Source organism: Chrysochloris asiatica, unplaced genomic scaffold (genome assembly GCF_000296735.1).
Source record: "Chrysochloris asiatica unplaced genomic scaffold, ChrAsi1.0 scaffold00217, whole genome shotgun sequence".
NCBI lineage: Eukaryota > Metazoa > Chordata > Mammalia > Afrosoricida > Chrysochloridae > Chrysochloris > Chrysochloris asiatica.
The window spans coordinates 4,079,028-4,093,355 of NW_006408735.1; the positions used below are offsets into that span (position 1 = coordinate 4,079,028).

Sequence of the window (14,328 nt, forward strand, 5' to 3'; positions counted from 1 at the left end):
GAGGTTGGCCCAGGATCGAACATTGTTTCGTTCTGCTGTGCATGGGGTCGCTATGAGTCGGTTCCGACTCCATGGCACCTGACAACAACAACAATTGTTATTTTGGAGTCCTGGTGTGGTGCTGTGGGTTAATGTGCTGGACTGCAAGGTCAGTTTGAACCACAGGATCAGCAGTTCAAGCTCACCAGCTGCTCCTCAGAAGCACTTTACAGGGTTGCCATTGATTTGATGGAACTTAACAACAACAAGTTGTTAAGTGCAGCCAAAGTGCTCCTTGGAGGCCAGGATGGCCAAACTTTGTCTCTCAGACTTCAGACATCTTTCTTGTCAGAACAGATTAGTCTCTAGAGAAGGATATCATGTTTGGTAACGTGGATGGTCAGAAAAACCCAGCGAGATGGATTGGCCAAGTGGCAGCATCTTGAAATGCTCTTTTTGATAATGAATGGGATTCCATTCTTCTTCCGTTTGTCATTCACCATAGTAAGCCACATGATTGTCAGATTTCAAATGGCAATCCCAGTCCATTTCAGCTCATTTCAGCCTAGGATATTGATCTTTATGTTTCATTTAATTTCTGATAACTTCCAATTTTCTTAGATTCATACTTTCCATGTTCCAATTATTTATGGATGTGTGCAGCTCTTTGTTACCATTTGAGTTGGGACCCATCAGTAAATGAAGATCTATAAAACTTTGTTGCATTCATATCATTATGGTCAACTCTACTTTAAGGAGGCAGCTTTTCCCTAGACATATTTTTGTGTATTTCAACCTGAGTGCCATATCTTTCGGCGCTATATCTGACATGTTCCACTGCTATTCATAAGGTTTTCAGTGGCTAACCATTCAAAGTAGTCTGCCTTTCCTTCTTCCTAGTCTGTTTTAGTCTGGACCTTAGCTGAAATCTATCATCATGGGTAATCCTGCTGCTATTTAGCTTCCAGCATCAGAGCAACATGCAAGGCACCACAGTAGAACAAACTGACCAACTAATGATGGGAAAAATTAGCTAGACACCCTTTAACACATCTAATGTGACCAATATTATGAATGCAATGTCATGTTTCTGAGGAATAAATAGGACATTGGAAAAATAATACCAGGTTAGTAGATGCAGAAAAATTGAGAGCATATATGTCTGTTCCATATTTGTTTGACATAGAAATGAACATAAAAAAGACTTAATTATGAAATTATCATATTTTTAGAAAATCTGTTTCATATCTTATATCCTTTATAGTTATATTAATTTATATTGCATCCAAATGTAAATGGGTTTAAGGCAGTGTGCTTATAATTGGGTATCTAATATAAATATAACTCTGTTATTCTTGTTAGGTGCCATTGAGTCAGTACCGACTCATAGCAACCCTATGCACAACAGAACGAAACAATGCCTGGTCCTGGCCAACCTCACAATTGTTGCCACACTTGGGCCCATTGACGCTGCCACTTTGCCAATCTTGCTGGGGGTCTTCCTCTTTTTCTCTGAACTGTTCTAGCTTCAAGGGAACACTTGGGCTGCACTTCTTCTGTTGGTTCTATTGGCAGCCCATAGCATTTTCAATAGTCTCCTCCAACACCATAACTCAAATGCATCAATTCTTCTATGGTTTTCCTTATTCATTGTCCAGCTTTCACATGAATATGAGGTTATTGAAAATACCATGGCTTGGGTCAGGTGCACCTTAGACTTCAAGCTGACATCTTTGCTTCTCAACATTTTAAAAAGCTCTTGTGCAGCAGATTTGCCTAATGCAATACATTGTTTGATTTCTTGACTGCTTCTTCCATGAGTGTTGATGGTTGATCCAAGAGGAAAGAAGTCCATGACAACTTCAATCATGTCTCCGTTGATAAGAATATTGTTTATTGGTCCAGTGATGAGGATTTTTGTTTTCATTACGCTGAGATGCAATCCATACTGAAGGCTGTGGTCTTGGATCTTCATCAGTACATACTTTAAGTCCTCTTCACTTTCAGCAAGCAAGGTTGTTTCATCTGCATATCACAGGTTGTTAATGAGTCTTCCTCCAATTCTGATGCTATGTTTTTCTTCATAGAACTCAGCTTCTCAGATTATTTTCTCAGCATACAGGTTGAATAAGTATGGTGAAAGAATACAACCCTGTCACACAACTTTCTTAATTTAAACCATTCAGTGTTCCCATGTTCTGTTCGAACAACTGCCTCTTGGTCCAGGTACAGATTCCTCATGAGCACAAGTGTTCTGGAATACTCATACTTTGCAATGCTGTCCATAGCTTGTCATGATCCATACAATCAAAAGCCTTTGTGTAGTCAATAAAGCATAGGTAAACATCTTTCTGATATTCTCTGCTTTCAGTCAAGATCCATTGGACAAATCAGCAATGATATCCCTCATTGCATGTCGTCTTCTGAACATGGCTTGAACCTCTCGAAGTTTTCTTTCAATGTATGCTTGCAGCCATTTCTGTATTAACTTTAGCAAAACTTTACTCGCATGGGTTGTCAAAGATATTGTCTGATGATTTCCACATTCCATTGGATCAACTCTCTTTGGAATAGGCACAAATATGGATCTCTTCCAATCAGTTGTCCAGAAAGTCGTCTTCCAAATTTCTTGGCATAGATGAGTGAGTGCCTCCTGTGCCACCTCACTTTCTTGAAAGATTTTAATTTTTATTCCATCAATTCTTGGTGCCTTGTTCTTTGCCAATTCCTTCAATGCACCTTGGACTTCTTCCTTTAGTATCATTGACTCTTGATCATATGCTACCTATTGAAATGTTTGAACATCAACCATTTCTTTTTGGTACAGTGACTCTGTGTATTCCTTCCATCTTCTCTTGATGCTTTGTGTATCATTCAATAATATTCCCAGAGAATCCTTCAATAATGAAAGTCAAGGCTTGAATTTCTTCTTCAGTTACCTCAGCTTGAGAAATGCTGAGTCTGTTGTTCCCTTTTGGTTTTCTGACTCCAGATCACTGCACATTTTGTTGTAATATTTGACTTTGTCTTCTTGAGCTGACCTTTGAAATTTTCTTTTCAGCTCTTGGACCTCTTCATTTCTCCCATTTGCTTTAACATCTCTATGCTGGAGAGCAAGTTTCAGAGTCTCTCTAACATCCATTTTGATCTTTTCTTACTTTCTTGTCTTCTTAAGGACTTTTTGCTTTCTTCCTGTATGATGTTTTTGTTGTCATCTCACAAGTTTTCTGGTCTTTTGTCTTTAGTGTTTAATGTATCAAATCTGTTCTTCAGATGATTTCTAAATTCAGGTGGGATATATTCAAGGTCATATTTTGGCACTCATGGACTTGTTTTCATTTTCATTTTCTTCAGCTTCAGCCTGAATTTGCATATGAGTAATTGATGGTCTGTTCCATCAATGTAGCTTAGGGCAATTTTATGTCTTTAAAGATTCTGATACCTTCCTCTTATTAAGTACTGAGAAGAATATACCATCATTTCTGTATATTCATCATCTAAATTTTATTAGGAGGAAATGCTGATAAACACAAAGTAAAGGGATATTCTACCAATTAATTTGTCAGGTCTCATTAAAAGCATCTCATTCTTAAAATATAAAGAAAAAGGGAGGGACTGCTCCAGCTTAAAGGATACAAGGAAGTAATGACAAGTAAATACAACTTGAGATTCTAGATTAGATCTCAGACCAAAAATAGAACATTTTTTACAATTGGCAAAACTGAATAAGATGATTATATCATAGTATTGAATCAATGTAACATTTCCTAATTTTGGTAAATGGACAGTGTTGGTATAGTTGTTAAGTGCCATCAAGTTGATTCCGACTCATTGCAACCCCGTATAGGGTTCCCATGTAGCAACTCGTAGGTTTGACCCATCGACCTTATGGGTAGCAATCCAGTGCTTATCCTATAGCATTACACACCAGCACTCCAGTTGGATGTAAAATATTAACCTGTGGTAATCATCTGGGCAAAGAACACACAAAAACTCTTGTAATTATTCTCAGACCACAGTGGAGCGTGGTGGCTCTGTACAATAAGCACTGGACTGTGAACCATAAGGTTGACAGTCTGAGTCCACCAGTCATACTGCAGGAGAAAGATGAGGCTTTCTGTTCCTGCAAAGATATACAGCCTCAGAAACTCTATACAGGATTGCTATGAGTTAGAATTGACTTGGTGGCACTTCACAACAACAGCCTTTATACAGACATATATTGGAGATATTACAGATTCTGCTCTAGATCATCACAATAAAGTGAATACTACAATAAAGCAAATGATGCAATTTTTTTGTTTTGTTTTCCCATATACATAAAAATATATTTATAATATCTTATAGTCTATTACATATACAATAGCATTATGGCAATTTGAAATATATTAAGAATTACAAAAATGTGACAGTCATGCAGTGAGCACCTGATGTTGGAAAAATGGCACCAACAGATTTGCCAAGTGCAGGGTTGCCACAAATCTTCAATTTGGCAAAAAAAAAAAAAAATATAGTATCTGCAAACCGCAATAAACCAAGTTCTGCCTCTATACTATACAGGCACACTGTGGCACAGTAGTTAAGACCTTGGCTGCAAACTGAAAGATCCACAATTCAAAACGACTAGCTTGCTCTACAAGAAATCTTTGCTTCTGGAAAGATTACAACCTTGGAAACCCCAGGAAGCAGTTCTACTCTGTCCTATAGCTCCTATAGCGTCTAGAAGACAATGGGTTAATACACTGTACACTACTGTGAATGAAGGCGTTAAGAAATCAGTAATGTATTTTATTAAGAATTTTTTGAAAAAAACAAAACTAAATGAAGCACTCAGTCATTTCCAAAACATTAATATACTAACAATATTTGTATGTTGTATTTGGTACTTACTTCATTAAATGTAAAATCTTCTAGATCTATTTCTTCATATTCTTCAGATTCTTCACTCTTAACAGCTTCTAGAGCTGTTGTCAGTTTTTTTCGCAAAAGAAAGCCCTTCCAAACTGCCTAAACAAATATTTAAAGCATGTTATACAAGGTTATAGATCAAACCCTAAACCAGATTCTCTGTGTTATCCCATTAGGAAGATAAAACATCTGAGACCTTAGTTTAATGGCTCAATAATCTGTTATTTGAACTTTATGTGACACTTAGAACTATAAGATAAATTAAATGGCTGCATGTGTCTAGAGTTCTGAATCTCAGGAGACTTTCCTCCTGGCAGAAAAGAATCTTTAAAACTCCCTCAACTGAACAAGTAGGTCAACCAATTAATTATCTGACAATTCCTCCAGGACCCATTACAAACTAAGACGAAAGAGATACAAAGGAAAACCCAGTTTTCTAATTTTAAAATTATTATATGTAAAATAAACTAAAGCTCATTTAGGAAAGCTTCAACGTGTATGAACAGCAACATTCGTGACAGTATCCTGGTCCTTAACAATTAGCTAATCTTATTTTTAAATAAACTAAGCACAGAACAACAGAATTGAAAACAGATTCCTCAATAGCCTTGCAGTGAGGAAGCTTTCATAATTATAAGTGTAAGTACAATGTAGCTTTAAACAGTTGAGTATCCTTTAAATAATGCTAAAATGTGATCTCCAGGATATATTTTTATGTATATAAGCAAGGTTGAAATGAGTATGTATTACATGCTACCATTAATATCTTAAAGTTGTCATATAAATATATATTTTGAAATTTTACGTATACATATTTAAACATATATATGTACTTGGTTATTTTAAAATGGCATTACATAGCATAAAAGTAATGTTAAATTGCTACATATGGAGGCAGAAAACAGGGTAAATAGTACAGCAATATAAGCCAAACTTCTTAAATATATCTTTATATATGGTTTGATTTGATTTGATTTTGGAACCATGCACATTCTTATGATAATTGTAAAATGAAGTTAAAAAATATAAAATAAAAAATTTCTAGAAATAAAGAAAATGTATTTCAAGTTGTAAGTATAAACACATAGCCATTCAGATTCAAGAGCAAAATCTGTTGCTCACAATGAATTAGGAGTCCTGGTATGGCACAGTGGGCTAATGCATAAGACTGCAAAGTCGTCGAACTGCAAGGTCGGTGGTTCAAGCTTACCAGCTGCTCCTTGAAAACCCTATACAGGGTCACTATGGGTCAGAATTGACTCTATGGCACTTAACAGGTATAACACTCATGGAAGCAGCAATCAAAAAAATAAAATGACCTACCTATTGCTTTAGGCAAATCTGCTATTAAAGATCTCTTTTTAAAGTGTTAAAGAGCAAAGATACCAGTTTGAGGACTAAAGTGGGTTTGACCCAAGCCATGGCATTTTCAATAGCCTCATATGCATGCGAAAGTTGGAAGGAAATAAGGAAAACTGCAGAACTGACACATTTGAGCTGTGGTGTTGGAGAAGAATATTAAAAGTATCATGGATTGTCAGAACAACAAACAAATCCATGTTGGAACTTCTTCCATAATGCTCCTTAGAAGCCAGTGTAGCCAGACTTCGTCGCTCTTATTTTGGACGTATTATCAGGAGAGAACAGTCACTGGAGAAGGACGTCATGTTAGATTAAGTGGAGAGTCAGTGAAAAAGGGAGGCCCCCAATGAGATGGATTGTCCCAATGGTAGCAGCAATGGGCACAAGTGTTAACAATGATTGTGAAGATGGCATGGACCTGGCTGTGTCTTGTTCTGTTGTGCATAGGGTACCTCACAACAACAACAACATGTAAGCCATTGTTTTTGAGAATAACCCAGTGAAAGATGAGTAATACACAGTTACCAAAAGACTGAGACCAACCTGAATACGAGTAGCAGCCTTCTCCTTCTGTTCTTCAGTATTCATACTATGTTTTGTTTTTTCTGCCTTTAAAACAGTCTGGCTCTTGATGTGGGAATTTGGCTGGGATGTCAGTGGTCCTTTTGCAGCAGTATGCAGCCTGGTAGATAAATGGATCTGTTTGCGCACAATGTAACCACGCCAACGTGATTGGATTATCAACGCTGCCGTGCTATTAACAGGAGAGAAAAAAAAAATGCTTGTGGTATCCTTATAAACCATATGTAAAAGCATGAGCCACATAAACTATACTTAAAAATAAGACAAATTCTTTCATTTAACTGTAGTGATAAGAAAACAGTTATCCTGGAAACTTTCATACCTGACGGTGACAAATGGGCTAGTATCTGAAAAGGGATATGGATACAATGAAGTTTTATTTTTTTTGTCTTAAGAGGGTGATATCACAGAGTATTTGTATGATAGTGAAGATGCTGATCCAATAGACTAAATTAGCAAGAAAGGAAAAGACCTTCTATACATGGAGAGATTAATATTAATTCTGTACGTTAGAGAGAAAGGAAGTGTTGTCACTATAAGAGGGAGGCCCTAGTCCTTCTAACTTCATTTCCCTCCCTGTCCTTAGACAAATATTTAAATCACCCTCTAAATTCAATAAAAGTACTATATCAGTAGAGTCCCTGGGTGGGACACATGATTAAACATTGGACTACTAACTCAAAGTTTGGCAACTCAAACCCTCAAAAGTGTGGTGTAACAATGTGTTTTCTAAACATTACAACCTTGAAAACACAGTTCTACTCTGCACACATGTAAGCTCTGAGTCAGAATCAACAGCAACTAACATTTATCAATGCAGAAAGTTTTCTTGCTCAGATCCCTCCACACTGTCCAACAAAAGCAGTAAAATCTGTATGATATACACACTCTAGCTGAGTTCTTTTAATCACTTGGTTCTTCCTAATTGGATATATTTTGCTTTTCCCTTTTGCAGGAGTAGAATCAAGGTAGGATCCCTGGCAGCACAACAGATAAGCACTTGGTTGCTAACTAAAAGGTTGTTGATTCAAACCTACCAAACAGCTTCTTGGAAGAAAGATCTGTTGATATGCTCACGTAAAGATTCCAAACCAAACAAACATATTGCAATCAACATGATTTCAGCTCCTAGCAACCATATAGGGCAAAAGTAGACCTGTAACTCTTCATGGGAGCAGACAGCCTCAGCTTTCTTCCACAGAGTGCCTAGTGGGTTTCAACCACTGACATTACAGGAGGCAAGGCAATGCTTAACCTTATAAAGATTGTTGTTGTTAAGTGCTGTCCAGTCGATCTGAATCACAGCGAACTTATACAGGGTTTCTGAGAAGCAGTTAATGGGTTTAAACAGCCGACCTTGCAGCCAGCAGTTCAATTTTCATACAACAGTGCCACACCAGCCTAGAAGATCCTATGGCACAATTCTTCTCTATCACATGAAGTTGTTATTTGTCAGAATCAACTTGATGGTACCTTACATCAACAATAAAAATAATCAAGGGCAACAACAATAAAAATACAGTCAAAATGCAAATTAGTGTCATAATTCCTTTCAAGTTTCTATGTAAGGAATTTACAAGGTTCTGGTTGTGTAGTGGTTACAAGTTGGGCTGCTAATCTCACAGTCAGCAGTCCGAAACTACCAGCAGTTCCACGGGAGAAAGATGAGGCTTTCTGCTCCTATAAAGATTGACAGCCTGGGAAACCCTATACAGGGTCACTATGAGTTGGAACTGACTCTGGCACATATCCACGACCACAACCACAGATAATAAGTGATAATTCATTGATATAATCAACTTTTTCACTACTCCCTAAATTTTCCAATAATTTAATAGTTACAAAGTCCAATAACTTTTTCCCTGTCTTAACAGAATTTAAGGCAAAGTAAACTTAAGTGATCAATTCTTTTCAGATACGACTACCTGATCTGGTGTGGCACTGTGGGTTAATGCACTGGACTGCAAGGTCAATTTGAGCCACAAGGTCGACGGTTCAAGATTAGCAGCTGCTCTTCAGAAACCTTATAAAGGATAGCTGTAGGTGAGAACTGACTCCATGTCACTTAACAACAACAGAAATCTAGTAATATATTTGGGAATATTAGAAAAGAATGATTTTTTGTTTTTATTTGGCTTCATTACTGTTTTTAATATTGTCATCATCATCATTTTACATAATGCAAGTAGAAAGAAGTCTTTAATCTATTTTCCTATGAATAGAAGATTGATGTTAATAGCTATATCTTCTCTCTAAGAAGAAAACTTGTACCTCTAATACGTGAGAAATATTTCTCTTCCAACAAATCATTTTCACCTCCTAGGGTAAACAGATTTTGTGAATTTAACTGTGGATTTTATTAATGTGCCACCATTTAATAAACATCCATTCCTCCTTTCATCTATTGACCAAAATGCATTAAGAAATTTTAAAGCATTATGATAGGTACTTTGGCTGATAAAGAAAACAATTAGGAAACATGTTTGCAATATATAACTACTACTAAGGAAAGGCCAGGAAGGAAACACATCTGTTTTCTCTACAGACACAAGTCTCACTGACTTTAACTGTGAATTCCGTTTACAGCTTCCTAGTCATTGAATTCCTCACCCCGCTCCAAAATTCACAATGAATAAAAGAAAGATAGAAAGGAAACACAAAAAAGACAAAATGCAGATGACAAATACACAGGCTGTTTTGCTTATAGAGGGAAACAGGCAAAGAAGCTGACTTTAGGACTTCCTGAACTTAGGATGCTCTCCATATTGACAAAGACAACATTCATTATATTTTTTTAGGCAAAAATTCCAATGTTTAAATGTCCTAAGCATTACAGACAAATGTCAATCATGCTTAGGAAACTCTTTTTGTTTTGTTTTGTTTCAATGATTTTATTGTGAATTGAGTGAAAGTTTTTTAAAACTTTACAAATGTAAAGTTTTACATTTAACAAATCATACACCTTGTTTCATTACAATGATTTTAATCCCCTCCATGTACCATCAGTTAACAGTATTTCTCTCTATTCATTTTAGCTCTTAAAAAAAAAAAAAAATACTCGGGCATATATAATAATTTATACCACCAAAAGGCACATTCTGCAAGTCTGCCTCCTGGCAGCCAGCCCTTAGTCCCTCTCTTTCCATGAATCTAGAGTTCTCAGCTGCTCCTCTCTCCATGTCCCCATCTCTGCCTCCATCTCTGCCGTTACTGATTCTCTGGATAAGGTCCCGCATTCTGCTTGTGCTCTTCTCCCTTGATGGTCCTAGGGTCCTCTGTTTCTGGACTGTAAGATTAACTACTCCTCATTTTTGATAACCAAACTTCTACCTTTACAATCATGACAGTTGCAATTTGTCTTGATAACAATTATTCACCATTGAATCATAAGAATCATATCCCCATCTCTTTTCACCAGACCCATCAAGACAAGATGAAAACTATTCAGTGGACATTCTATCTTCCCCCACACACTATTAAACTAAAATCCCTCTTGAAACCTTGTAAGCCAGTCACTTCGTGGCTTTACCATCCCCTCATTTTAGGTATCCAATGTCTAAGTTGCCTGTCCCTATCTACCCTGTTTACAGAGGGGATAGCGTTGATACTTGATGTGAAGATTCCTTCCCTCTCTGCTGGTATTTAGAGCAACTATCTCTATGAGTATAGGTCAAGTTCATCAAATTGTAGCAATTTACCCTCGTTTCCTTTATCAAAAACTGTTTTGTTTTGTTATCTTCCTCTAGTCAATTTCTGATCATCAAGCCATTCAGGCTAGGTCAAATGGGTACTATCTGCAAGTCTGGGTGTTCTTGTACGTCTAATAATCTCTGATACAGTGGAAAGGGAATCTTTCTGAATCACTGAATAGCAGGAATCAAAAAGTGGGTGTAACTTTGATTATGCCTTTAATTTCTAGGTCTTTGGCTCAGTTACATTTTGAGTTCTTCATTGTTACTTATTAACACCATTTGGGTATTTTATTGATAATACATTAAGAGGTTCACTGACCCTTGAAAACCCTATGCAGGGTGGCTATGAGTCAGAAATCGACTTGATGGCACTTAGCAACAATAAATGTGCTACGTTAATTTTTGCCAGGCAATGTCTGAAGTGCTTAGAACAAAGGCAATCAATGAAATACATTGATATAATATAATTTATTGTTGTTGTAAGGTGTCATTGACTCAGTTCCGACCTCTTGCAACACTGTGTACAGCAGAACCAAACAATGCCGGTCCTGTGCCATCCTCACAATCACTGCTGTGCTGGAGCACAATGCTACTGCCACTGAGCTAATCCATATCATTGGGGGTCCCCCTCTTTATTGTTGACGCTTCACTTTACCAAGCATGAAGTCCTTCAGTAACTGTTTCCTTCTGACAATATGCCTGAAGTATTAGTGATGAAGTCTGGCCATGCTGGCTTCTAAGAAGCATTCCCATTGTACTTTTTCCAACATAGATATGTTTGCTGTTCTGGCAGTCAATGGTACTTTTAATATTCTTTTCCATCACCATAACTCAAATGCATCAATTCTTCTATGTCTTCCTTATTCATTGCCCAACTTTCAGGTGCATATAAGGTTATTAAAAATACCATGGCTGGGGCCAGGTCCACTATAATCCTCAGACTGACATCTTAGCTCTTCAACACTTTATAAAGAGATCTTGTGCAGCAGATTTGTCAAATGTCATATGTTGTTTGATTTCTTGATTGCTGCTTTCATGAGTGTTAATGGTGTATCTAAACAAAATGAAATCTTTGACTTTAATCTTTTCTCCATGATGCTATTTATTAGACCAGTCGTGAAGATTTTTGGCCAGGTAGCTGTTTTCCAACTTTCTTGGCATAGAGCGGGTGAGTGCCTCTAATGTGCATCAGTTTGTTGAATGATTTCAATTTGTATTCCATCAATTCTTGGAGCCTTGCTCTTTGTCAATGCCTTCAATATACCTTGGACTTCTTCCTTCCGTAGCACTGGCTCTTAGTCATATATTACTTCTTTATATGGTTAAACATCTTTTTTTTTTTTTTTGGTACATTGACTCTGTGTATTCCTTTCATCTTCTTTTGATGCTTGCTGCATCATTCAATATTTTGTCCAAAGAATCCTTCAGTATCTCAAGTTAAGGCTTGAATTTTCCTCAGTTCTTTCAGCTTGAACAATGCAGAGAATGTTCTTCCATTTTGGCTTACTAACTCCAGATCTTTGCATATTTTATTGCAATATTTGTCTTTGTCTTCTCGAGCACTGCTTTGAAATTTTCTGTTCGGCTCTTTTACCTCCCCATTTCTTTCATTTGCTTTATCATCTCTGAGGATGGCCAAACTTTGTCTCTCATACTTCAGACATATATATCATCAAGAGAGACCAGTCACTGGAGAAGGATATCATGATTGGTAAAGTGTCAGGTTGGAGAAAAAGAGAAAGGCCCCAACAAGATGGATTGGCACAGTGGTGAAAGTGATGGGCTCAGGCTTAACAACAATTGTGAGGTTGACCCAGGACAGGGCATTGAATCATTCTGTTGTGCATAGGGTTGCTACAAGTAGGTTCTGACTCGATGGCACCTAACAACAATGCTGGAGAGCAAGTTTCAGAGTCTCTTCTGACATTCATTTTGGAGCCTTTTTTCTTTATCTTCTTAATGACCTTTTGCTTTCTTCCTGTATGATGTTCTTGATGTCATCCCACAACTCTTCTTGTCTCCAGTCATTAGTGTCTAATGTATCAAATCTGTTCTTGAGATGATCTCTAAATGAAAGTGGGATATGTTCAAAGTCACATTTTGGCTCCCATGGACTAGTTTAATTTTCTTCAGCTTTGGTCTTATCTTGCATATGAGCAATTGATGCTGTATTCTACAGTCTGCCCCAGCCTCGTTTTGACTGGAAATAATGGAGTTTCTCCACAGTATCTTTCCACCCATGTAGTCTACTTGTTTTCTGTGTATTCCATCTGTTTAAGTTCTTGTGTTGTTTTTAAAAGGAATTTGCGATGAAGAAGTCACTGCTCTTTTAATATTCTATCATGAGATCTCCAGTGTCATTTCTATCATCAATGACACATTTTCCAACTACTGATCCTTCATCTTCATTTCCAACCTTTATTTTCCAATCATCAGTAATTATCAATACATCTTGATTGCATGTTTGATCAATTTCAGACTTAATAAGCTTATAGAATTCTTCAGTGTCATCAGACCAATCAACTCACTATGCCAGATCAAAAGGGCAGCATTTGGCCAGAAAGAAATCTCAGGAGGCAGGGGATAATAGATAAGGAGGATCAATGTAAACTAGAAACAGGAGAAAGTGGGAAGAGTGCTATTATATTATGGGGGAAAATCTTCTAAAAAATAAACATAAATAAAAAATAAAAACATAAGTAAAAATAAAAAATAAACCTAATTATTTAGAAAAAGAAATCCTATACCATCCAAACTATTACAACTTTTCAGGAAGTTTAAAGAATTATTTTTGGAAGAATCTAGTCTTTTATTTGTCTTTTAAAAACATAATTTAGACATTAAAAGTTGGAAATAAATAATTTCATATTTCTTCATTTAAGATCAGCTGCTCCTAAGAAATTATACACAGGGTCACTATAAGTTGGAACTGAATCAATGGCACTTAACAACACAGCAACAGTAATACATCAGAACCTGTCAGCATTCAATCAATTTAATCTGTACTGTCATTAATAATTTGTGTACATTATCAAAAATATAATTAAGGAGATATGAAAAAGAATAGTTATTTAAATTTTTATTAACTTATTATTTAGCAACATTGACGAGGATCAGCAATAAAAGACCAAACACACAACTATAATAGAAATATAGCTTATAAATCTTACCTTTTTTCATTATGCTGAATATCTAGGCAGTTCTTCAGCAAAGAAGTAGTCATTACATTTTTTGTGAATGGGATTCTTTTAGTGAGGATTTTGTTTGCCTGAGTGTCTTCTCTTTTTTCATTTATTATTTGTTCTTGTTCTTGATTCCTTATTTCCACATTGATGCACATGGAGGAATTAGCTAATGGGGAATCATTGGAACCAAAGTTGATCCATTTCTCAGAAATATCTGATGGATCTGGTTTATGTTCGCTTGCACATGAGTTGAGAACCGTATTTTGCAGTAAGTTGTCAGTTTGTGTATAGACCAAATGATTTTCCTTGGCTTCTGATTTATCTTTGCCCATGATATTTATAATCATATTTTCATGTGCATATCGGTATTCATTACTAAGTGACATCAATTTCTTAAAATAATGAAAGAGATTTTCTGCACCATCCATGGAGAACACATTCCTGAACAAATAAATAAGAATATTTAAAAGCAAGATCTATATAGTAATTATTAAGATGTATCAGTTATGAAAATTTCCCTAGGTGTCCTGAAATAAACATTAAATTTTACTACAATTACAAACTCATTATAAACTTACTTCTGGTAGTTTGTATAAAAATTGATCACATTAAAAAAAAAA

The 14,328-nt window shown here is 36.3% G+C and overlaps 1 protein-coding gene across 1 annotated transcript in view; it reads right to left on the bottom strand.

Annotated features, from left to right (window-relative positions):
* LRRIQ1 (leucine-rich repeats and IQ motif containing 1) overlaps positions 1-14,328 on the bottom strand; it is a 259,848-nt gene that overhangs the window by 138,917 nt on the left and 106,603 nt on the right. The window contains exons 14-16 of the mRNA XM_006872970.1: positions 13,694-14,149; positions 6,793-7,003; positions 4,870-4,986 (exon numbers count right to left, since the gene is read on the bottom strand). Of these exons, the coding sequence (XP_006873032.1) occupies positions 4,870-4,986; positions 6,793-7,003; positions 13,694-14,149 (784 nt within the window). The remainder of the gene's footprint in view (positions 1-4,869; positions 4,987-6,792; positions 7,004-13,693; positions 14,150-14,328) is intronic.